Source organism: Bos javanicus, chromosome 4, assembly GCF_032452875.1.
Source record: "Bos javanicus breed banteng chromosome 4, ARS-OSU_banteng_1.0, whole genome shotgun sequence".
Lineage (NCBI taxonomy): Eukaryota > Metazoa > Chordata > Mammalia > Artiodactyla > Bovidae > Bos > Bos javanicus.
This window is the reverse complement of record NC_083871.1, coordinates 28056425-28083429: the sequence shown is the minus strand read 5'-3', so window position 1 is coordinate 28083429 and position 27005 is coordinate 28056425. Positions and strand designations below refer to the sequence as shown.

General features: G+C 37.6%; 1 protein-coding gene across 9 annotated transcripts in view; it reads right to left on the bottom strand.

Moving 5' to 3' along the window:
* The window catches only part of HDAC9 (histone deacetylase 9), a 992890-nt gene that overhangs the window by 175120 nt on the left and 790765 nt on the right, over positions 1-27005 (bottom strand). For 7 of the 9 annotated variants that reach the window (XM_061413649.1, XM_061413654.1, XM_061413650.1 and 4 more), the window contains 4 exons: positions 22307-22362; positions 21975-22062; positions 16059-16178; positions 15650-15747 (listed from right to left, as the gene is read on the bottom strand). In XM_061413649.1, the coding sequence (XP_061269633.1) occupies positions 15650-15747; positions 16059-16178; positions 21975-22062; positions 22307-22362 (362 nt within the window). Of the gene's footprint in view, positions 1-15649; positions 15748-16058; positions 16179-20089; positions 20382-21974; positions 22063-22306; positions 22363-27005 lie in introns of those variants that run through there. The other 2 variants (XR_009735813.1, XM_061413656.1) reach the window with 2 other exon arrangements.

Here is a 27005-nt window from a genome sequence, read left to right as displayed (position 1 = left end):
TGCTAGAGAACACTGAATTCTTTCCAGAGCCCACTTCTGAGAAGTCAGTGAGTGATATGATGATGCCACTTCAGAGAAGAAAATATTCAGGGAGAACATTTAGAATTAGGATCATTAACTTAAACATTTTTTCCAGACCTAATTTATATGCAGAGTGATCTGAGAACTTCAGAATGATACTTATCTTACAACTGGATTGTGGGAAGGGAGAGGACTTTGAGAACTTACTTCAGAGCTGTGCACACATGGGTTTGGTGAACACCCCAGGAAGCCCTCCCTGCCCCCTAAGCTCCTCGGGCAGAACCTGGCCCTGTGCACCAAAGTGCACGCAACTCCAGCCTAGCTCCTCCTGAACCAACACACAGGCAGAGCAGCGGGTGAACACGCAGAGCAGACAGACTCCTCTCACCCTACCGGCCTGGGCACGGCCATGCAAACTCACAGCTCTTCTGGGCAGTGCAGTCATGTTTTATGGGAGGAAAATAAAAAATCTGGCATTGTGTTTGTTGTTGTTGTTGCTCTTTTTGAAGTATTACAAGAAAAAAAAAATGCTGGCAGGCTCATTAGCGGCATCCAGTGTTCACTAACACACCTATGAAAAAGAACTATGGGATGGAGCGATTCTGCTTCTGCTGTTCTTAAAATGACACTTTGGTCTTATCCTAAATAATAGGCTTTTAATAAAAACATCCACCAAAGGCAGACAATTAAACAATACATAAAGCAACAGGGGGCAACCTCGTGGTTCAGTTATAGTCTGGAGCCATTCCAAAGGAGAACATGTGGGTATTTTACAAGGAACAATACACTTTTCCAAAGTTATTATAAAACAACAAAATTTTAAAGTGGGCCTAATAAGCCCTTCAAACTTGGTACAGGATTTCACATTTGGCTCTGACAGTGGGAGGATCTGTTTACATCCTAATTTTTTCAAAAGCATGTTTAGAGAACTATGTCAAACATTATGCCTATATATCTATATTAGACATATCACTGCTTTTTTTTAGAAGACATACAATATGCTAATTTGCTTACTTTCAAAAAACTGACACTAGTAAACTAACAGGTGTTTACTAGTAAAACTAACTAGTAACTAACTAGTAAACTTCCCTGGTGGTTCAGCAGTAAAGAATCGGCCTGCCAATGCAGGAAATGTGGGTTCAATCCCTGGGTTGGGAAGAACCCCTGGAGAAGAAAATGGCAATTCATTCCTGTATTCTTGCCTGGGAAATCCCATGGACAGAGGAGCCTGGCGGACTACAGTCCATGGGATCGCAAAAGAGTAGGACATGACTTAGCAACTAATCAACAACAACAACAAACCATAGTAACAGGTGACTGATCCTTCTTTCATAATTAAATATTTTCCATTTGGATCCTACATTTGATTTGTATCAATTGTCATATCCTCAAATAACTAAACTAAAGGGAATATATTAAGCTTCTGACAGACTTCAGTTTTCTGAGTAATTTACAATTTAATCAAATAACTTTAAACTAAATCAATTAAAACATGACATCCCCAGATTTTATTTCTGTCCCTGCCTCTTTCACCTGCTGAGTCACACTTGGAATAATTATATTTACCGGAGAGGAAGGCATCACTGAATAATTTCTGCAAATGTATTTTCAATTTAGAAGTTCTGGAATATAAAAGGGAAGTGAGAGTATCAGAAACTTGTAAAAGGGAGAAGACTCGGGTACACAAAGCAAAGTCAGAGGCTCAAGGCAGCAACTTGAAGAGACTTTTTCTGAAACCGAAAGCAGAGAGGATCAAGTCATCAAGCTTTCTTTGGGTTATAAAACTTTTAAATTATAAATCTGTGCCAGCTTCATTCTTGCTCTGGATTGTAAATAAACTCCTCTTCATATTCTTGCCTCTGACTACTCTTTGAATAAAAATGCTCATTTGTTTCTGAAATTCAGTAACTCCAATATTGCTTTAATTTCAAGGAGTTAGGAACCAACAAAAAAATACACATCCTGGATGAATCAATATTCTGTTTTCAAATACAATATTATATATCTTTAATACAAAGAGGTTATTTTCTTGATGGCTATTTCTGTACTTGCTTTGGTATGCAAAATATGCCCAAGTTGACAGACAGATGGATTTAAAATTCTGCTAAGACTGAAAGGTGACTCAGTCATTCATCTTCCCTCCTCCATGCCCCTCACCTTTTTTTTGGCCACACTGCATGGTTTGCAAGATCTTAGTTCCTTGACTAAGGATCAAACCTGTGCCCCTGCAGTAGAAGTGCACAGTCCTAACCACTGGACAGCCAGGGAATTCCTCTCCCAGTCACTTTTCAAATTACAAAATATGCATTATAATGCCAAGAATGTTTCTTTGCTGAGCCTTTCCCATAAGAATTTACTCAGTCTAGAAGTCTGCTGCTCTCCATCCGGCTTCACAACAACAATACTGCTCTTTGGAGCAGAACATGTTAAGACAACAAATATCCAGGACTGTAGTATCCTTAAGAAAGATGGACATATTTGCGAAATATACAAGGGCACATCCTCAACCTTTTATAGAGTTGCCAGAGGAGTTTAAATGTCTACACTTATAGGAACGAATGTTGATTTATAAGCTTCATCTACATGACATCAAATCACTGGGATGAAATATGGAAAATTATCTATCAATCATTCAGATATCCGATGTCATACAAAGATCTGGACTACTATCTGAGAGTCATGCCTACAAGAAAATTATGTAAACTTCAGTCCTGCACCTCGGGTAATATTCACACAGACTTTCTAATGAACAGACATTTCCCAAAGTGGACTCTTCTGCTTGGAAAAGTTACATAGTAAATTTCTATTAGTAAACATTATATCTATCTAGTTCAGAAAAGGGACTAAAAATTCATATTTATGGTACACTAAAACAAAAGTTCTCTTTCTTTTCTCACATCATTTGTCCTCTCAATAAATTTAGCTTTAGTAAACTTTAGGTGTAAAACCATGGAAATGAAGGCAAATTATTCACTTTCAAGAAAACACATGAAGAACAAAAGGCATTGAAATTTAGTTAATAAATAATAAATATAGTTCAATAAATAAAATCAGTTCATTGAAATACAGGATAAGTAACTTTTATTTGGCTTTATCTTACCAGTAAATGAAGTATAATCTTAAAATATTCACTAAAACTGTGAAAATAAAAAGTATGACTTCACAGTCCATTAATTATATGTACCTTCCATTCTGGCTATGTCATATTGTAATTAACTGCATACCAAGTCCATCATTACTAGATGAGATGATTTAAACTGATGAATTGATCTGCGCTGCTTGACAGTACAAAAGATGTGCTATTTCTGGCCTAGAAAGCTTCACAATACTATTTCGTGGAAAGCTTTCATTTCCTGATATCTCTGAGTATTACACATATGTTGGGAGGATTTTGTGCAAGGCAAGGGTTTTGTAATCCACTGTTCCATCCTTAAAATAAAAACAAATTGTTTCCAGTCACGCAAATTACTTTCTTTCTTAGAAAGAAGTGCTAGGGTAAAGTTAATAGAATATAGCTACTCTCTTAATTAGTCCTTATTAGTTAGAAAAGTGTATAATTGCTATACAAATTCCTGGAAATTTCTGGATTTAAAACTGTTCTAAGTCAGAAGGGAAACTGTTGCTTAAAATTTTTACAGCTGATCTTTCAAAATAATAATAAAAAGTATCTTGCATTTGAACTATTTTAAATAGTTCACAAAAGAGAATACAATTCACATTTCAAAACTTCAAGCACTTCAAGATACTTCCTGGACTTTTTTTTTTACCTGAGTTCTATACTGTCTAATAATATCATCTCTCTTTGATGCTCAACTCAAAAATGAAGTTTGCAAGTTTCCCAAGGAAGACAGGTGTGCATAAGATCAATTTACTCCGAAGGTCAAAGAGCAAAATTCTAAGGGTATCTAGAGACACACACCTATAGAAATTGTAATTTTTTGATGAAAATTGGTACAATATGTTGCACAGATGAAAGAGGAAAAATGTTCTTAAACTATACTTACTGCTGAAACTAAAGAGCAGATAGTCCTGACAGCTTTCTAAAATTTATTCCTATGGATCTTTTTCTTCTGACCTGTTCTGATAAAACTTCTTGAAACATCTCTACATGCAGAATATAAAGAACAGAATCTGGACAATGAGTAAAACTGTAGGTCACTCCAACAGTAATTTCGTATGTATTGCTCTTCACTGAAATAAAATATCAATAGATGAAAATCATTACTGCTTTGTTCCCAAGATTGACTGACAAGTTCAGATTTGAAGTCCACATCTTCTTTATTAGCCAAGTCTTTCAGAAAAAGAAAATGTGGGCTTGATTTGTGAGCTATGATAAATGGTCTGGGAAAGATGGTAGTAGGGCCAATTTGATATGTACAGTATTTCATATTGGCAAATTGTTTCAAGAAATTCCACCCTCTTTCCCAAAATGTCTTCAACATCCTTGGGAAAATACATACTATCATGAGCATAATATATTTGGTTGTCATTAGCAATTGAAAATCCATTTGAAGACCGTGAAGCATCAACCACAGTTCTTATAGACAAAATAAGACCCCAAATCAATTCTGCAGTATTGAGTATGATTTTTAGATGACAACAAATCATTTTTTATTTCAAAGTTGGATCTAAGTGTTCATTTATCCATCTATTAAAATTTAATTTGGGTTTTCTCAAGTTCAATCACATACCCATTTCAAAAATGTCTAAATATGTAAATAATGAAAAAACTATTTTAATAAAAAAGGAAAAAATACATTCTCCATTGTAAACAGTCTGGTTATCAAAAAGAAGAAAAATTAAATGAGTTTTATTTGATAGGCTCTTAGTGTGGACATGAGGAAGGGCACAGAGAGAAGTGGCTTGGAATTAGTATATGATACAAGGATAGTGAGAATCTAGGAATTATTTTCAATTTTAAAATAGTATTACCAATTTAAATGTGAAAGATAAATGCTAGACAGACTAAAATGCATTGGCAAAGAATTTCTCTCTTTATTATTGTTCTGTAACCCCTACTCTTAACAGAGGAAGTGAAAGTGAAAGTTGCTCAGTTATCTCTGACTCTCTGCAACCACAGACTCTGGAATTCTCTAGGCCAGAATACTGGAGTGAGTAGCCTTTCCCTTCTCCAGAGGATCTTCCCAATTCAGGAATAGGACCTGGGTCTCCTGCATTGCAGGCAGATTCTTTACCAACTGAATTATCAGGGAAGCTTGACAGAGGAATTATAGTTTTTAACTTAGGGCCAAGAAGTACTGTCTCTATACTCACACTTTTTGACACACAATCCCTGATCACCATTAACCAGCTATGTGACATCAGGAAACCTACCAAAACTCAAAGGGGACTTCGTGTCCCCATCTGGAAACTGGCAGCACTTAATTCAACAACTTGTAAAGATGAAAAGAAATGAGCAACTAACAAATGTTAAGTCCTCAATGAATGTTCTATGTTACTATGTTATTATCATTATGTTATCTTATAATAGTTTTATTTTTCATTCTCTCAGCAATAAACTTCACTAAAATATGATAAAAATAAGAACAATAGCCATAAAATATGTACTTAGTTGTCATTATCAACGAGAGGACAGAAATATTTACTAAGATATTCTCTCATTTCTCAGAATTAAGCAAACTCTTTTAGTCTCTGCATATGACAAGACCATTTAGAAGTCAGTGCTCTAAAATTCGGAGAAGGCAATGGCACCCCACTCCAGTACTCTTGCCTGGAAAATCCCATGGACAGAGGAGCCTGGAAGGCTGCAGTCCATGGGGTCACTGAGGGGTGGACACGACTGAGTGACTTCACTTTCACTTTTCACTGTCATGCACTGGAGGAAATGGCAACCCACTCCAGTGTTCTTGCCTGGAGAATCCCAGGGACAGGGGAGCCTGGTGGGCTGCCATCTGTGGGGTCACACAGAGTCAGACACGACTGAAGTGACTTAGCAGCAGCAGCAGCTCTAAAATTAGTTAGAGCAGTAATGTTGTGTTTGATAAAATAAGGTAAAATAAAATATTGTACTTATTTATATGCCCTGCTCAAAATTATCTACTATCATTTCATGGTAAATTCAACCACTAGTTATGCTAACTAGTTGTCTGAGGAATAGCTGCTCTGTAAATATGACAACTAAGGGCTCTATTATCTGCTCTCAAGTTAAATTTTAAATGCATATTGTTCTATTTTTGCCACAAAAGGGGAAGAAATCATAGTAAGCTCTATTTTAAAGACACTGCATCTAGAACAGAATTGACAGTGTGACTCATGAACTGAGAACAGATATGCGATCTAGTCAAGTTTCAAATCACAGTTTTGTATTAATGGATTTTAAATTTGCTTATATCACTAAAGCAAACTGGTGCAAACCAAAGACAACAGAAACAGATACAGGCTGTTCTGACTCTTCGTATATGCTCAACTGATTCAGCGGCTTTGCCTGCGTAACAAATACGCTACTTTTTAAACATTCTATTGGTTATTTGGTCAAAGTATTTTAACAAAGGCTATATTTGCAACACAAAAATATTTTGACTAAATAGAGACACTTCATAAGCCAATGAAAAGATATGAAGAATACATCATGTGAAATGCCAGGCTGGATGAAGCACAAGCTGGAATCAAGATTGCCGAGAGAAATATCAATAACTCAGATATGCAGATGACACCACCCTTATGTAAAAAGTAAAGAAGAATCTCTTGATGAAAGTGAACGAAGAGAGTGAAAAAGTTGGCTTAAAACTCAACATTCAGAAAACTAAGATCATGTTATCCAGTCCTATCACTTCATGGCAAACAGATTGCGAAACAACGGAAACAGTGTCTTACTTTATTTTCTTGGGTTCCAAAATCACTGCAGATGGTGACTGCAGCCATGAAATTAAAAGACACTTGCTCCTTGGAAGAAAAGTTATGACCAACCTAGACAGCATATTCAAAAGCAGAGACGTTACTTTGCCAACAAAGGTGTGTCTAGTCAAGGCTATGGCTTTTCCAGTAGTCATGTATGGATGTGAAAGCTGGACTATAAAGAAAGCTGAGTGCCGAAGAATTGATGCTTTTGAACTGTGGTGTTGGATAAAACTCTTGAGAGTCCCTTGGACTGCAAGGAGATCCAACCAGTCCATCCTAAAGGAGACCAGTCCTGAATATTCATTGGAAGGACTGATGTTGTAGCTGAAACTCCAATATTTGGCCACCTGATGCGAAGAACTGACTCATTGGAAGAGTCCCTGATGCTGGGAAAGATTGAAAGCAGGAGGTGAAGGGGACGGCTGAGGATGAGATGGTTGGATGGCATGACTGACTTGATGGACATGTGATGTGTCTGAGCAAGCTCTGGGAGTTGGTGATGGACAGGGAAGCCTGGAGTGCTGCACTCCATGGGGTCACAAAGAGTTGGACAAGACTGAGCAACTGAACTGAATTTTACAATAAAATAACAACACATACTCAATATATATTTTCTAGATTATGTAACTCGCTCATTTCCTCATTTTCAGTTGGCATTCTGACAATCTGGTGAAGCAGAACCATCCTGGGTAGCAGTTTTCCCCCAAAGGTGAATATGCCTGAAAACCTGATGTTTATACACCTTTTGTATTTGGAAATTCTTACCATTAACAAATATTAATTATGGTAGCTACAGAGTATAAACACGTTGGCTTGGAGATTTGTAATTTTTTAAAAATCACAGCTTTTTAAGTTTGCATCTAAGGAACCCAAATCAATAGATCTAAGTTACTCTCTTAGCTTGTCTTCAGTGGGTGCCAAATGAGACATTTGCTATTTCATCAGTACCTTCTAAATGTAAAGGGCCTGTACTTATTTTTTGCAATTAAAAATCCAAGGAAACCATCATCCATGTACTCATTCATTCATTTATTTATCTATCCAATATCCAGTAAAATATACATAATTTGAAGGACTTTTTCTTCTACATCAGAAATTGCTACTCACTTTTTTAAACACATGTAGATGTCTTCTCACTAGATTCAATTAGAAGTGTGAGATACATATTATCTCTTGCCCACTATGCACAAACTATTAATATTGTTAAAATTACCATACTATGTCAGGTAATCTACAAAGTCAATGCAATTGCTATCAAAATACCAATGGCATTTCTCATAGAACAGGAAAAAAAGAATTTAAATTTGTATGGAAATACAAAAGAGCCTGAACATTAAAAAAAAAAAAAAAAAAACACTTGCAACAGAAGAACAGAGCTGAAAGAATCACTCTCCCTGACTTCAGACTATACTAAAAGCTACAGTAATCAAAACAGTATGACATTGGCACAATAAGACAGATAACAGAACAGAACAGACAGCCCAGAAATAAACTCACACACTTACAGTTTATTTATCTATAACATGACAAAGGAGGCAAGAATATACAAAGGAGAAAAGACAGTCTCTTCAATAAGTAGTACTGGGAAGACTGGACAACTACATATAAAAGAATAAGATCAGAACACCCTCTCACATCATTTACAAAAATAAGTTCAAAATGGTTTACAGACCTAAATGTAAGGTGAGAAACCATAAAACTCCCAGAGGAAAACATAAGCATAATATGCTGAGACATAAGTCATAACAATTTTTTAGATATATCTCCTAAAGCAAAGGAAATAAAAGCAAAATAAGCAAAAGGGACCTAATTAAACTGAAAAACTTTTGCACAGCAAAGGAAACCTATGACAAAATGAAAAGAAAACTAACTGAATGGGAGAAAATATTTGCAAATGATACGACAAATAACGGGTTATATATACTATTTATATATATAAATAGTTCATACAATTCAACATCAAAAACCCAAATAACCTGATTTAAAAATGGGCAGAAGAAGTAAATATTTTTCCAAAGAGGAAATAAAGATGGCCAACAGACTATGAGCATGGAAAGATGCTCAACATTGCTAATCATCAGAGAAATGCAAATCAAAACTACAATGAGGTATCCCCTCACACTTGTCAGAATGGCTATCATTTGAAAGAACACAAATAACAAATGTTGGCAAGAATGTGGAGTAAAGGGAACGCTCCTGCACTGCTAGTGGGAATATAAATTGGTTCAACCACTGTGGAAAACATGAAAGTTTCTCAAAAAATTAAAACTATAACTATCTTATGACCCAGGTTTCCCTGGTGGCTTAGCAGTAAAGAATCTTCCCGCAATGCAGGAGATATGGGTTTGATCCCTGGGTCGGGGAGCTATCCTGGAGAAGGAAATGGCAAGCCACTCCAGAATTCTTGCCAAGAAAATGCCATGGACAGAGGAGCCTGGTGGTTGCAAAGGGTCAAAAATGACTGAGCATGCACGCATACATACCTACACCATATGATCCAGAAATTTCACTCGCAGGTATATAGCCAAAAAATCCCCAAACACTAATTCAAAACGATACAGGCACCCCAGTGTTCACAGCAGCATTATTTACACTGCCAAGATATGGAAGCAATGGAAGTGCCCATCGGTGGAAGAAAGAGTAAAGACGATGTGGTATACGTATGAAATGGATAGGAGTTAGAAAAGCATAAAGTTTTGCTATTTGCAGCAACATGGATGGACCTGGAGAACATTACGCTAGGTGAAATATGTCTCACAGAGAAAGAAATAGTGTCTGGTTTCACTTATATGTGGAATCTAAAAACAATAAACTAGTGAATACAACCAAAAAGAAGCAAACTCACAGAGGACAAACTAGTGGTTACCAGGAGACAGAGGCAAGAGGGGCAATTTAGAGGTAGGGAGTGACTGCAGCCATGAAATTAAAAGACACTTACTCCTTGGAAGGAAAGTTATGACCAACTTTGATAGCACATTCAAAAGCTTTGCCAACAAAGGTTCGTCTAGTCAAGGCTATGGTTTTTCCAGTGGTCATGTATGGATGTGAGAGTTGGATTGTGAAGAAGGCTGAGCGCCAAAGAATTGATGCTTTTGAACTGTGGTGTTGGAGAAGACTCTTGAGAGTCCCTTGGACTGCAAGGAGATCCAACCAGTCCATCCTCAAGGAAATCAGTCCTGGGTGTTCTTTGGAAAGACTGATGCTGAAGCTGAAACTCCAGTACTTTGGCCACCTCATGCGAAGAGTTGACTCACTGGAAAAGACTCTGATGCTGGGAGAGATTGGGGGCAGGAGGAGAAGGGGACGACAGAGGATGAGGTGGCTGGATGGCATCACTGACTCGATGGACAAGAATTTGGGTGAACTCCGGGAGTTGGTGATGGACAGGGAGGCCTGGCGTGTTGCACTTCATGGGGGTCGCAAAGAGTCGGACACGACTGAGTGACTGAACTGAACTGAATTGAATTATTATATACAGAGCTTCCCTGATTGCTCAGTTGGTTGACTCACTGGAAAAGACTCTGATGCTGGGAGAGATTGGGGGCAGGAGGAGAAGGGGACGACAGAGGATGAGATGGCTGGATGGCATCACTGACTCGATGGACAAGAATTTGGGTGAACTCCGGGAGTTGGTGATGGACAGGGAGGCCTGGCGTGTTGCACTTCATGGGGGTCGCAAAGAGTCGGACACGACTGAGTGACTGAACTGAACTGAATTGAATTATTATATACAGAGCTTCCCTGATAGCTCAGTTGGTAAAGAATCTGCCTGCAATGTCGGAGACCTGGGTTCTATCCCTGGGTTGAGAAGATCCCCTGGAGAAGGGAAAAGCTACCCACTCTAGTATTCTGGCCTTGAAAATTCCATGGACAGTCCATGGGGTAGCAAAGAGTCAGACACGACTGAGTGACTTTCACTCACTTCACTTAATTATTATATACAGAGTAAGGTACATGGATGTACTGTAAAACATGGGGAACACAGCCATCATTTTGTAATAACTATAGAGTATAACACTTATAGCTGTGAATCACTGTACTGTGCACCTGTACCTTATATGTTAATAATATTGTACAAAAGTAAATAAATGGTCTTATACAGATAACCACTTTAATATTTACATAACTCTTAAAGAATTAATTTTTAGAAAAAAATGTGTACTGCGCTCATTTAGTGATTACGTATAAGGAAGAAAAACAGTCTTTTGAAGTGACTGGAACAGAAATTGATAAGCAGGCATTCAGAAAATATTTGTTGAACAAAGAGAAGACATTTGAAATTGTTACAAGCAAATGAGTGGGTGTTCAGAGTTCTTATAAAGCATACTCCTTGAGGGACCAAGAGATAGTCAGATTTCATGCAGGTCCCTCAGGGGGTTCCAAAGCTTCTACCGTAGTGTATCATTCTACCCTCTTTTCTGAATTATTTATCTATTAATTGACTTACTCAGCCAGAATTATTGAATAGCTCTTCTTTGCCATGCTGTGTACTAGGGATTTGTGATTCAGGTCATGGGGAGAAGTCTTATATTACAGTATAAGTTCACTATGCTTTATCACACCTTAGTCTTTTACCTTATGAACAACAGAAAAGAACAGCAGTGTGGTGGGATGGAAACAGTATAGATTTTAGAGCCACATCACAGCCCTTCCATATGGTAGTTCTGTGGCTTATACAAACCACTTAAGAAATAGCCATGATGTCCATAACATCTATAATCGAGAACCTGCCATGTAAGATCTTAATATAAATACCCATAATTATTTAATAAAAAATACTTAAAAGATACTTGATATTACTGAAGATTTTAAAAACTTATGAGAAATCTGAAGCATCAGTTCAGTTCCTCAGTTCAGTTGCTCAGTTGTGCCCGTCTCTTTGGGACCCCATGGATTGCAGCACACCAGGCATCCCTGTCCATCACCAACTCCCAGAGTTTACTCAAATTCATGTCCACTGAGTCGGTGATGCTATCAAACCATCTCATCCTCTGTCATCCCGTGCTCCTCCCACATTCTACAATTCTTCAGAAATTAATGATATTAATAACTGCATAGAAGAAATACTAGCTATCTGAACCAGATATGAAATGTTATATATTCTATTACATTTTTAAAACTATCTAGAAAACTTAAAGCAAAAAGAAAATGTTCAATTTGTCTGCAATTTTCTTTTTGCCACAGAAAAAAACAACACACAACAGAGACCAACCCAAGGGCAATATGTATGGAAATTCTGGCTGGTAAAATAAGCAGCTATCTTATATCCTATTATAAATGGAGTTTCAGAGAGACAGGGCTTTTCTTCCAAAGATACTTATCACAGTCCAGAAACAATTAAAACTTTAGAAAAAAGAAAAGACTCCATTTATTTCCTCCCCACTTCTGTAATTTGACATCCACACACAGATGTCAGAAAGCTCTTCACTTTCAATACTTAGAAAATGGATTATATTAAGAAGGATATGCTTATAATACTACACTAAAATTTATCTGGAGGCCACACTAGTGCCCCAAATTAGAAAGGAATATATATATGTGTGTGTGTGTGTGTGTGTGTGTGTGTGTGTGTGTGTGTATATATATATATATATATATATAGACAGATAGATGAGAGAGAGAGAGATGGGCATTCTTTGCCTGCAAAAGCCTGTATGAAGTATGACCTGTATACCTGCCATGCAATCTCACCCTCACGCTCTTGAGCCCACAGAGCAAGATCGTTTCACGACTCCACGCTTTCACAGCCTATTCTCTCTGGCTAGTATGAATCTTCTTAGTCCAATTCTTTTACCCCTTGAAAACTACCACTTATTTTGAAAACACAAGTAGAATAATACTTGATCAAAGCATCCCAGAACCTTTCAGAAGTAATTCATCATTTTATCCTCTCTATGTCTAAGGACATCTATTCTCTAGAACAGTAAGTACCACTTTTATTATGTTCCCTAAGAGCATATCAACTCTAACTTCCAAGTGCTCATCACTGCCCCTGGCATATACTATGCGTTCAATGAATATTTTTTGAATTAAGGACTTAAATTTCCTGAGTCCTCCAAGGACAGTTTACAAGTATTTCTAGTTATACAAATTGAGCAGCAAGCAGAAATTGTATAGTTCAAAATTAATAGACTTATTATGGATTAAATCTGGTTCTTAAATAACTATAAACATCAAAGTCACAATTTTACATTTCTGTAGCAGAGCTAAATAATGTAGCCTCTCTTCTAATTCAGCCTGGATATGGTGACCACACTGGGAAGTTCAGAGAAGTTTGCTAAAATAAAGTGCTCTTTGCTCTTTCCAGGCAACAGAAGGTACTGTCTTCAGGACATTCAAATGCTTTCAGAAGCACTTGATTCAATCACCATTCCAATCAAAAATGTACGCTTAATATCAAACCAGTCATTCCTAAAGGAAATCAACCCTGTTTATCCATTGGAAGGACTGATGCTGAAGCTGACGCTCCAATACTTTGGCCACCTGATGCAAAGAGTCAACTCACTGGAAAAGATCCTGAGGCTGAACAAGACTGAGTTAAGAGGAAAATGGGGTGACAGAGAATGAGATGGTTGGATGGCATCACTGATTCAATGGACATGAGTTTGAGCAAACTCTGGGACATAGTGAAGGACAGGGAAGCCTGGCTTGCTGCAGTCCATGGGGTCATAAAGAGTTGGAGATGACTTAGCAACTGAGCAACAATGCTTAATATCTATTTTCACATTATTTAATGAAATTGTGTTCAAAGGGGCTTTAAAAAAAATAACTCATCTACTGTTAACTTTGTCATGGGAGAATACGTACAAAATAGCAATTATCCTTTCATGCTGTGAATACTTGATCTATTCTTATGTAAAGGTACAGTACCACAAATAGTATTATAATAAAAAACTAATAGCTCTGTGTTACAGACCAATGAATATAATCACATACTAAAGTTGAGAACTTAATGTATGTATCATGTAAGTTACGAAGTCAACTTGATAAACAGACAAATTCATACGTAATGTAATATAAAAGTCTATTATCCCATTAAAATATCTTTAAAATATTAACAGTGTTTAAGTTGCAAATACAGGCAAAAATAATTTATACTACTGAAACCCCTATAGTTTTTTAATGTACATTTTTAGTTTTACTACTAATTAACATTGGAAGGACTGATGCTAAAGCTAAAACTTTGGCCACCTCATGCGAAGAGTTGACTCATTGGAAAAGACCTTGATGCTGGGAGGGATTGGGGGCAGGAAGAGAAGGGGACGACAGAGGATGAGATGGCTGAATGGCATCACTGACTCGATGGACAAGAGTTTGGGTGAACTCCGGGAGGTGGTGATGGACAGGGAGGCCTGGCATTGTGCAATTCATGGGGTCGCAAAGAGTCGGACATGACTGAGCGACTGAACTGAACACAAGGTATCATCACAGACAATCCAAGTCAAATAAACAAACTTATCTCACCTATTTTTCTATAAAGAGTACAGATATATGAGTGTATATTTTTGCAGAGTGCAAATCTGAAGTAGAATTTTCCTCAAATATCAACACAAATATATTTATTTTAATGAATATTCTTAAAAATAGCAATTTCCTATCATTTTTCCCGAGGCTATTCTCAAATTAAAAGTGACTCTCAAATGAAAAATTGAAGTATGCATGATACACAGGCCAACTTCTGTGTATTGTTGTACTTCTGCAACAATAATCAGAAACCCATTAAAACTTCACTGATTAAAAACTTTTCCTATGTATTTAGGATACATTATCAACAGGATTTTTCCCTTCGGAATTTATATATAAATGTTAAATTAGGAAAAAAAGAATGGGTCAAAAATTTCTTATCATGCACTTGTTTGCTATTGCTTACAAATAAACAAAACACCTCAAATCCTACAGTACCAACCCATTAAAATCTAAAATCTTGCAAGTGAGGGATATATTAACATAATCTGATATTTTTCCTTAAAAGAGACCTTATTGAAGACTGAAAAAAAATGTAATACCAGAGAATAAATGACTTAAAAACTATATCCAAAACAAAAACTTTTAATTTGTTGTATTTCTTGTTTGAACTACTTTTTAAAGTTCTTCAGAAAAAAAAAAGTATAATGCAAAATGTATATATTAATAAACACTTTAATTAAGGCCTACATTTTCTAAAGAAACTGAAAACAACCAATTAATCTACTGCCATTTTAATGTCAGAGGGAAAACACACATATTATGAAGGAAATGGAATACTCGAGGATGGAATAAGACTGCCTAAGCCAACGTTCCTTGGAACTAAGAAAGCCAAGAGTTGCCATGTGCAAAAATACGTGCAAAAAATTCTATAGCCCAATGAAGTTTGGGAAATGCCTGTTCAAAAAAGTGAAATAGGCAGTGAAGGGCCTCCCAGAGCAGTCAATATGCTAATGTCCATTTTAAATCACATCATATATTATCATAGGCAGAGTTTTCCAGAATTCCTCAATAAAATTTTTTCCCTTTTTTTTTTGGCATAAAAGAGGAACATGCCCGGCCAGTGGTGAACAGACCTGTATAACTACACCTAGGTCTTGATGTAACTGTTTTGGATTCTCATATTCCTTGTCTTTGTAGCAATATTCAGGTCCCCCAAACCAAACATTTTTTTGGACCTCTGATACAATGGCTCCCTTAACCACTCTGCCGTGGTCAGAAATTTACATTTCTCTCTTGAATTTCATGTTGTTTCAATAGACATTTGTTTTCTAATTTTTTCACTTTCAGAGAAACAAGTACCAACCTGAATGCTTCAAGGTACTCAATATCTCCCATGGGGGGATCAAGGCCACCTGTCCAGGCAATATTTATATTGTATCCTTCTCCAAGGCCTGTTCCAACCTAGGAAGAGAAAAACCACACCACAGTGGGTAGAGGAGAGCACAGGGAAGAAGCAAAAAGACAGGAAAACAAACACATGTGTGCTCTTGAAATAAACATCAAACAACATGTCAAATCAGTCCAACCTTGCTTGACAACCAGTGCTCTGGGTTATGCACTTGTTCTGCACTGGTTCTTGGTCCCGTGGGACAATTCAGTAATCTCGTGTAATTTAAAACACCAGCAAAGGACAAGAAAATTAGGGGTAATCATGCAATGCAATTACCTGAAAGATACAAATAAAAGTGGGGCTCTAAAGAAATAAACCGAACCTCATTTGGGGCTCCACTGCCAGGGAAAAAGTTCCCTTCATCATAGCGATGGAGTGAAATATACAGGATGTTGGGGTCAGCATAAAAGGCTTGCTGTGTACCATTTCCATGGTGAACATCCTACAGGGAAAAGAAAACAGATGACAAATACAGTCACGTCTAACTCTGTGTGGAAACAACTTTCCTGATGTCTAGTTCCCTGTCTTTCTACCCCACCCTCCTTCTCATTTTCTGTCTTCTGTATCCCTCTTTCTTTCCCGTGTTCAGCTTGCTTCCACACCACCCCCCTTTACTTCCTGAACTTTCAGGCAAATTACCCTTTAATGCACTCATTTTTTAAACTGGCTTCTAAAAATCAGGAAACCACAGAGAACATGCCCTGGAGACTCCAGATGAGCAGTCATTGAGAAAGCCCAGTCCTTTGGTACAATTAGATATTTATACACCGGCCCTTTGTACTCTTTGCTTCAGTGATGGAATCTTGCATCCTGTTTTATGGAGGAATTTTATGACTTATTAACTGCCAACAGTTCATAACCCCTCAGGCTTAATTAACTAGCCTCATTGGCCTCTGAAGAAAGACTAATGTTTAAACTACAAACCAGTATTCTGCAGAAGGATCTATGGCTTACAGAGCATTTTCACAATTCTTGACAGAACACTAAACATACGTGTATGCATTGATTTGCCAAGTCCCACCATTAAGGTCAAAGGCTTTGCAACCAGCTGAGTAAATTGGCTTTCTTGAAGCGCTCAGTTCAGTTAGCAGTCCCTCAGCAGTTAGAATGACTTCAAAAGAGATGCCAGATGCAAAAAGAACTTCATACTTTATTTTGGTAAAATTGTGACGGCAAGAGTCGAAGACACAGAAGCATGAGCTCATTAGCTATTAAATCATTTGGGCCAAAGCAGAACGACGGCATGGGCCTTTATGCGATCTTGTCCAATCTGCCTAATTTTAATATTATATATTTAATATATTATGGCTCTCTTCCAAGCCTCCTTCCTCCTCTTTTTTCTTTCCCTACACCATTCCTTCTTCCCACACACAAAAAAGTCAGTTTCATCAAAATGAATGAAAAAAATTCTTATGGCATTCATATTCAATAATGATACAAAACTTAACAGCTCTTTTTTCTAATTGCTTTATGATACAAACATGCTGGAACTGATACAAGATATGGGAAAAATAAAACTAATAGCATTTTTAAAATGTCCTTACTAAAAGACCTCAAGCATTAAGAGTCTCAGTTAATGTGGTTCCTAAATAGCTTCTGAACAAAATAAAATAAAGGACTCTTAAAAGCAAATAACCTACATATTTGTATTTAATATAGTATTACTGCTACATGTGTAACATATATAGTTTCAGGTTCTGTTATAAAAAATTTTTGGTTACTTGTTAACTACCTACTTACACTGTACTTTATTTTGTATCAGTATGAATCCCACTATTTTCAACAATGATTCCTAAAAATTTTGAGTCAGGTACCATATTAAACATCTCACATAACTTATTTAACATTTATATGAAGTATATGGTATTATCCCTAATTTAAAAGGTAAGCAGACTGAGACTTGGAGAGTTTCAGTAATTTTTCAAGACAAGGTCTTGAATCCACTTCTTACTCCTAAAGCCAAACTCATAACCATTATGCTGTTAACTTACAATTACGTTCATTATCTCTTCGATTCTCTTGGTAAAACTCTGAAGTGAGACTGGTGGTCATTACTGCCCCTTATTGAGGTTTATATAAGTTGTCTCCACGTCAACCCCAGCCCAGAACTCCCTCACTAACACCATCAAAACCTACATTTGCTGATTTATGAAAGCCTGAAGTGATCCTGCCATCCACAGTGCAGACATGCACTAACATACCTTCCTTCTTCCATACAGTTGCTGCTGCTAAGTCACTTCAGTCGTGTCCGACTCTGTGCGACCCTATAGACGGCTGCCCACCAGGCTCTGCTGTCCCTGGGATTCTCCAGGCAAGAACACTGGAGTGGGTTGCCATTTCCTTCTCCAGTGCATGAAAGTGAAAAGTGAAAGTGAAGTCGCTCAGTCGTGTCCGACTCTTAGCAGCCCCATGGACTGCAGCCTACCAGGCTCCTCCGTCCATGGGATTTTCCAGGCAAGAGTACTGGAGTGGGGTGCCATTGCCTTCTCCGTTCCATACAGTACACATATCCAATTAAGGAATCACAGAATATTGGGGAAGATAGGCATCCTTCCAGAAACTTGTCTTGGCTAAAGGCATACACATATCAGGGGAAAAAACATCATACTGAAAAATATTAAATCTTGGATTTCAGGATGTTCAAAGGACAGGAAGGAGGGGATAGTAAAACTTTTCCTTTATGAGAACAGAAATGAAATAATTTAACCCCCAAGAGTCTCGAATTTGCTAATGGATATCTAGAGGATGGACAAACAAAATACTTTGAAAAATAACATTGATAGAAAACTTTGTTTCTGTTACAAGATAGAATTCTCAGTCAGTGTTTTAAGAAAAATCGTGCTCTGGGCCTAGACATATCAACAGTTTGAAAACCAGTAAAATATTGTCTTGATGCTGTAAAGGTTTATTTAAGACAGTCAAATAAAAGACAGTTTGTCTTAGATATAAAATCATTTGTTTTGTAAAACAGGTTGGATACTTATCACTGCATAAATTTCAAAATAAGAACTACAGTCTTCCCCACAGCACAATAAGGCTTCAACAGATACTATTCATTAAAATTTACAAATTTATTCTAAAAATGCATGGATAATTGTTTACTCCATATTTATATTCAAAAGCATTTAGAGATATAGGTAAATTCAAATGTGCCTTTTGTTTTGGGCAACAACTTATATTCTTGAAAGTATTTTTTCAGCTTTCTCTGAAAATACACATACAAAGTGCCTACTGGTCAGGTATGATCTAAGGACTTTTTCTCCATAGCAACAACATAAGACAATCATTGGTGATGATGAGGACTTGCTATAGTAAGAAAATGAACCAAATAACTCACAGCTTCAAAACAGATCTTGCATCTAAGATTTGCTGCTGCTGCTGCTAAGTCGATTCAGTAGTGTCCGACTCTGTGTGACCCCATAGATGGCAGCCCACCAGGCTTTCCTGTCCCTGGTACTTACAATTATTTAGTACTGGCAATTCTTGGGTCAAGTTTGGTGCTTGACTGAACACTGAATTCCCAAAAATCTAAGGACATTTGAAGCATCCTTTTTAAAAATGAAAATAGCCTAAAACGTATTATTTTCAACTGAAAGTCACGTTACATAAAAGCTACCTGAGTCATGCAGGCACATCCTAGGACAGGTTCATGCTCTGAACACAACGGCCAATCTCCTGCAAGCTGAAAATCGAGTGCGCCTGCTCCCTCTCCTCACCAATCTGAAGGTCTTTGGAATCTTCCCCAGAAGGAAAACTAGAAGAATAAGCTCTCCAGATAAACCAGAAATCATCCCTGCCTACAATATTCAACGCCTCTGAATTTGGCTTCAGGCTCAAATAGAGGGTGAATTAGAGCTCTGGCTCTCTAATTAGTAGGCATCCAAAAATGATGAATCTAGCTGCTGGAACAACGGAATGGCTCTGGCTTCTGTTGGCCCAAGAACTGGTGGAGCTGCGGTTCCTACCAGTTAGCTAAAGTCAGTGAGTTTGGATATGCAGGAATGAAGATCTTTTGTCACTGAAGCACCTTTCCTTTTCCTCTGCTCACTTGCAGAACAGACCTGTCAGCCAGGGAGAACGGATGTCTCAGCGCCACGTGGCACTTTAAAACTTCCTTCTCAGCAGCTGGAAGAAACAGGGGAATTTCCTCAAAGTGTTCCTGCAGCTGCAGAATCTGGAAGACTTGAAAGCAAGAATATGCGGGCTGGTGGTGATCTCAGAGGCAACCCTTTGGAAAGAACCTCGTATGTTTAGAGAACATGAAACAAAACCTTCTCTTCTACTGCAGCCTGCTGGGAAATCAGCGTCCTTTATGTGGGATAATGGAGCAAATTCATAATCAAAGGCCAGTAAGCTTACAGGACATTCCTGGTGGCTACCAAGCAACTTATTTTATAAATCATAGCAAATTATATCCCGCAAATCTTTTTATTCTTATATGAATGTACAAAAACAAAGCTTTACACACAAATCCTCTGAGGCACAAGATATCCATCCATCACCATCCAGGCATTTTAGCTTTCATGTCTATTGTACAGTCCATTGCTCTAGAGTCTGGATGTCACACGTGTGCTTTCAAAGAGGCTCTTAACAGTTATTATCCTCCTAGTAGTGGAGAGTCCTCAGAAAATAACACGAAGAAATTCTGAAAGACAGGGTGACAGTTTACCAATCTCTTTCCTGCATAATTTTGACAAATTTAGAATGTGTAGAAAGATTTTCCTCACAATCCTTGGTCTTCATCTGCTGCCCTTTCTTCAAGTTTTTAGCTTATTTTTCTAGCAGAACTTAAGTGTTTTAGAAGCATATTAAAATTATTTTAAAGATTTACTATCTTATAAATCATGCAAGCCAATAATTGTTCATTCTTTAAAATGTCATTTTGTATATACATGGGAAAATAGGAACTGATGTCCTCATTTTTGTAAAATTTTAAGACCTCACTGCTGTAGTATATCTAGGCCTTCAACACGTTTCTTTAATGTTGAACTATGACCTACACTGAAACTTCAGCATGTTTGGAAAACACATGGAAAGCTGGGTTTCAATACTCTCAGCACCAAAGAACTTGTAGGAAGGCTGCAATACAGTATGGGGGGAAACATCCACTCCTCTTGAACGCTAGAAATGGTTATCAGCCTTTTATTCCTTTTTTCTTTACTTTAACTTGACCAAGTGTTTCTTCACAGGGCTTTGTTTGCTCTCTCCCCACCCTCTGGCAGGCCTGCCTAACTGAATCAGAAGACCAGGCGGTAAGGCCACGGCTTCCCAATAAGATTTAATTATGAGTGCAGATATGAACAAGATTTAGACTATTAAGCCTTGGACTTCAAAAAAACTTCTAACATATTTTGCCTTTAAATCTTTTATCACCTGCAAAAATTAATTAAGTGCAGATGCAGCAGGTTCGCTTTGGATGCCAGGGTTCATTTCCTGTCTATGCTTTGTCAGACAACCTATTACACCTCCTCGTGAACTGGAGGCAAACCGAAAACGGGGCTCATAAATCACCAGTCAGTTTTCTTTCGCCCTTTCCTGGGCTGGTCCTTTTGTATGCGGCAGATATCCAGCTCATTATTCGTGAATCTACTATAGACAACATGCCAAGTGTCATCTGCATTTAAACAAACCATTTGTTAAACAAATTATAACTCTATTGTGTAAGAACGCATCATGTTAAAAGGCAAGACTAATCGAATGCCTCTGACTCTTAATCACGCAGGGTTCCTGCCGGCAGTCATCCCAAACTGGCATACATGATCTGAGATCTTTTCAGAAAAAAAAAAAAAAAGACACGCTGACTTGTTTTAATAATACCACTGTTGCACAACAAGCAACATGATTGCTAACCAGGGGAAGTGGCCAATTGGTTACCAAAGCAACAACATTCTTTCCAGCACATCTGACTATTTAAAGTCTATATTCTGCAGGGAAAAGTAAATTCAGGTTCTGTTGGGTTATTTTAACTGTGGAAGTATCAATTCATTTAAGGATCATAAAAGTTGCCCCGATCTGCGCCTTCTTCTCATTAAATTGCAGTTAACACCATGAAAGTGAAACGTGAATGTTTATGGTTTCAGAACTGCAATCCTGAATTTAATGAGTTTCCACATTCAAAGGAAACACACCCTTCAGTTGTTTGCAAGTGCTAAAAACAAGGCAACCTAACAGAGAAATACAAATTCAGTCCCTTTTATCTAGAGTCACTGAAAATGCAGCTCTGGCCAGGAATACATACCAGATCTACAATCAATATCTTGCTTATATTTAGTTGGTCTCTCAAGTATTTGGCGGTAATTGCAACTGAATTAAAAAAGCAGAACCCCCTGCGGAATAGAGAAGAACAGAGAAATAAGAAAGCAAATCAGCCAGGAAAACCATTATAAATAATGTTCAGAGCATTTTTTAAAATGCTATATGATCTCTGAAGCCATAAATCTGCTTCTGGGAGTACCTCGCAAGATTTCTCAGTCCATCTGCTAACAATTAGAGGCTTCAGAGACATGCATGGGGCAGGTGACCGCCAGGAACCGTGGCGCTGGGAGATGGCCAGCAGTCCTTGGTACTTACATGGCTGTGGATTCCTCAGCATGATGGCCTGGGGGCCTCACCACAGCAAATCCATTCTGTAGGAACAAGACAGATTTTCAGTGATCAGATAGGAGAGGACTGCTTAGATCTCCATGTACCAAGAGCATCAGGCACATACAAAAAGAGTGGAATCTATAAGAGGCTTCAGAAAAGGTTTTCGTGCCCCGAATACATTTCGTAGAATGAACAGAAACAATATATAGATCATGTTTTCTCAGATCATGTCTCAGATAGAAGGCTCCCACAGAGCCAGGGGAAGAACAGGGGTTTGGGAGTTGTACCAAGCAGACAAATGGCATATCAGCTATTATCCTGGTGTGATTCATTTTCAAGGACCAGTTCTTATTTCATGACACCAGCATCCTAGAGAGGGAGAACAAGTTCATTCTTGGTGCAGGTTTGGGTCAAAGTTTGGAAAGATTAGGGAAGATCCAAAGCGAAAATACTTTAGCTGGACGCCCTCAATGGTTATTTCCAGTCCAATGTCAGCAAAATGATAAATTTACACTCACACACTCACATACACACAAAAGAAATCCCAGAAAGGTGAAAAAGAACAATGGAAAGCCCATATTTCTTCCAGTCTATAAATTTAGCTTGGATGACTGCCAAGACTTGCAACTTTATTGGATTCCCTAAGTCAATTTCTAGCCCACATTCTGGAATTTTATAAAGAATTCCAGGGCTGAGTAACAATCAGATCTATCCATGATCAAGCAATGCCTTAACCTCTAGATTAACTGGAATGCATCACAGAAAGCTGAAGTAACTCCAGCATGAAGGCAGGCAACTATAAATCCTTGCAAAGCCAGCATGCTCAGAAAAGTTGGGTTACTTGACGCGAAAAAAAGAAATCATTTATCAGATGGTTCACACCACCTTTCACTTAACTATGACACGAGTAATATGCTCACAACAGAGTTTTTCTTTAATATACAATCCTAAAATTTTCAAATAATTTTAATATACCCCAGGGATATTTGTTTCCAAATCTTACTACAAGCATAAAAATATTCCCAAGAAAAATAATCTATTCCCACGAGCTTTAAATATACACAAATTTTTCTAGAACATAATGGTAACTGACATACAATGAGTTAATTTTCTACGTATTTTGATGGCCCTATTGTTGTTGTGTTAGTTGCTCAGTTGTGTCTGACTCTTTGTGACCCCATGGACTACAGCCTGCCAGGCTTCTCTGTCCATGGAATTCTCCAGGCAAGAATACTGGAGTGGGTTACTATTCCCTTTTCCAGGGCATCTTCCCGACTCAGGGATTGAACCCGGGTCTCCTGAATTACAGGCAGATTCTTTACCGCCTGAACCACCAGGGAGGCCCTACATAATGATAATCCCAGAAACAAATTAGATGTCAGTGACACAATACCAATTACAAACCTAGGAATAATGATAAACATATTCTATATTTTTATTTTTAAGCAACTCACTATTTCTGTGGCTAAAAAGATTAGCAAAAAAGAAACCATTAGTGAACAACACAAGACAATAGGGAGTGATTTTCAAGATTGTAGAGTGAAACTCTAGAGTGCTACATGACTTCGGAGAATGAAGAATTAGATTATGTGCAATATACTTTATTGGGAAAACGTAGTTAGGGTGAAAATAACAACAAATATAATACAAAGTAATATAACTATCATGTAATAAAATTTTATTTTTGGGGGCTCCAAAATCACTGCAGATGGTGATTGCAGCCATGAAATTAAAAGACGCTTACTCCTTGGAAGGAAAGTTATGACCAACCTAGATAGCATATTCAAAAGCAGAGACATTACTTTGCCAACAAAGGTCCGTCTAGTCAAGGCTATGGTTTTTCCTGTGGTCATGTACGGATGTGAGAGTTGGACTGTGAAGAAAGCTGAGTGCTGAAGAATTGATGCTTTTGAACTGTGTTGTTGGAGAAGACTCTTAAGAGTCCCTTGGACTGCAAGGAGACCCAACCAGTCCATTGTGAAGATCAGCCCTGGGATTTCTTTGGAAGGAATGATGCTAAAGCTGAAACTCCAGCACTTTGGCCACCTCATGCGAAGAGTTGACTCATTGGAAAAGACTCTGATGCTGGGAGGGATTGGGGGCAGGAGGAGAAGGGGATGGCAGAGGATGAGATGGCTGGATGGCATCATTGACTTGATGGATGTGAGTCTGAGTGAACTCTGGGAGTTGGTGATGGACAGGGAGGCCTGGCGTGCTGCGATTCATGCGGCCGCAAAGAGTCGGACACGACTGAGGGACTGAACTGAACTGAACAAAATTTTATAATTAGGTTAATACTAATGGTCTTTTATAATTAAATTAGAATGTTATGTTTTATGTGTGAAGGGTATGACTAGACAGTAGAAAGAAGACATGCCACAATTAATAACTATAAGAAAAAATATTCACCTTAATTAGTAATCAAATAAAAGCAGGTGAAAATCCCAATAAGAAGCCATTTTTCCACTTAGGAAATTAAAACTTTTAAAACTACTCCACGGGGTGGTACCTATATTTTCATAAATGCTGTTTGCAGGAAGATAACTTATTATAGTCTTTCTGGAAGACAATCTGCCTCTATACATTTAGAGCCTTTATAAAACATTTACCCTTTGAATTAGTAATCTATTACTACTTTAAGGATTTTTGCCCTAACGGTGTTATTGTGTAGACAAATGTTTGTGTAAAAGATCATGTTTTATTTACAATAAGTAAAATGAAAATTATCTAAGTTAATTGATATTAGGCAAATGTTTAAATGAAATATGGTCCATCCATACAACAGAATATTAAGACAGTCATTACAATTTTGTTGTTACAAATATTCAGCAGAACAGAAAAGACAGCAATTTTAGAAGTATTAGTGTTAAAAATAATATATACAGTATGATCTATCTGTGTGATGATATTATGTGGGTTATATTTACTTAAACATTTCAAGTATTTTCCAAATGATTTTACAACAAACATCAATCATTCCAGAGTGAAAAAACATAAAACAAAGAGAAGGTTGAAAGGTAAATTTTAAAGGGTCTAACGAGTAGAGTCGTGTTCACAAGGTGAAAAAGGACTTAACTGATATTCTGAGCAGGGGGAAAGCATAAATGAAAAATAGTTCAGAAAAAAGGATTTTCAAAAACATTATGTACAGATAATCAACCTGAATAGAGGTCACAGTAAGGAACAAAATGGAAGTGAAATTGTACAGGTAACTAGCTAGATTACAGAAGACAAATAAAATTTATTAATAGAATTTATTTCCATCTTCCTCTTTTCCCTTACAGCCAAATTTGAACAAAAGGTCTGCCTTTCACTATATAGTTTTCTTCAGTAACCTCTACCACTTTACTGAACTGCTTGGTTTTAGACTGAAAATTACCTTCTTGACAATAACAAATATTTCCTTGCTCCTCATGATGTACCCACACTCTCTAATTCCATTCTCAGGAATGGAGAAGTCCCCTACATTTTCCCAGTCTTTTCTGAGGGCCCTGCCGCTGCATTTTCTTAGCTGAAAGTTGGAAAGGCTGCTTCTCCCATACTCTGGTCAGGTGGCAGCTATTTTCTCTCTCACATCTCACCAGCCTGCCTGCAGCACCAGATGGAACTTTGTGTTCTCCTTTCTCTTGGCTTCTTTGGGAACGTGAAGCCCACTGTGCCAACCCCCAACAACACTCTTATAGAAAAAAGGACTAGATCACCCAGAAAGCAAACAGAACAAAAGTAGATGACTGAGTCCTGGGGCAATCCAGCTCTCTTTCCCTCTTGTTGCACTAGAGGACTGCCAGTTCTCTTAGAATCTCTCTCTAAAACTGTGCTTAGAATGACATCCCCTCCTACTTTTCCACTATCATTTAGTGTTTTCCCCAATAACATATTAAATTTGTATTAAAATTCCCAATTATATTCATTTCATCAAAATTTATATAGGCTCAAGTTCATGCCATCTTGAAAATAAAATTATATACATATATGTTAACTAAGATAATACAAATACACACACACATAGTATGTATCTCCATCCTTACTTCCATTAATCCTTACTGTCACACTCCTTTTCTTCCCCTTTTAATGCTAAAAATCTTGAAAAGGTGGTCCATCCCGCTTTCTCTTTTTGTCTTTTCTTTACCTCTGCTTCAGTCACCTATCTCTAATAGATCTTGCACCCCCATTGGCTCACTAAAGAAGCTCTTATCAAGGTCACTAATAGCCTCTATGTCACTAAATAATGACATTTTTATGCTCTCAGCCTACTTAGTCTCTCATTGGCTTTCAACGCTATTTGCTGTCTTTTCCTTTTTAAAATGGTCTCTTTCCTTTGTCTTCTGTGACGGCATTTCCTCCTGGTTTCCTTATCTCTCCACTCCTGAATCAGTGTCCCTTAAGGATCACACTTCTCAATCTGCTCATTAAATACTGAAGTTACTCAGGCCCAAGTTTTAGACTCCTCCTCTCTATATACTTACTTTGTAAACAATGTCACAACTCTCATGGAACTCAATTACTACCCATCATTACTTTGCCAACAAAGATTCATCTAATCAAGGCTCTGGTTTTTCCTGTGGTCATGTATGGATGTGAGAATTGGACTGTGAAGAAGGCTGAGTGCCAAAGAATTGATGCTTTTGAAGTGTGGTGTTGGAGAAGACTCTTGAGAGTCCCTTGGACTGTAAGGAGATCCAAC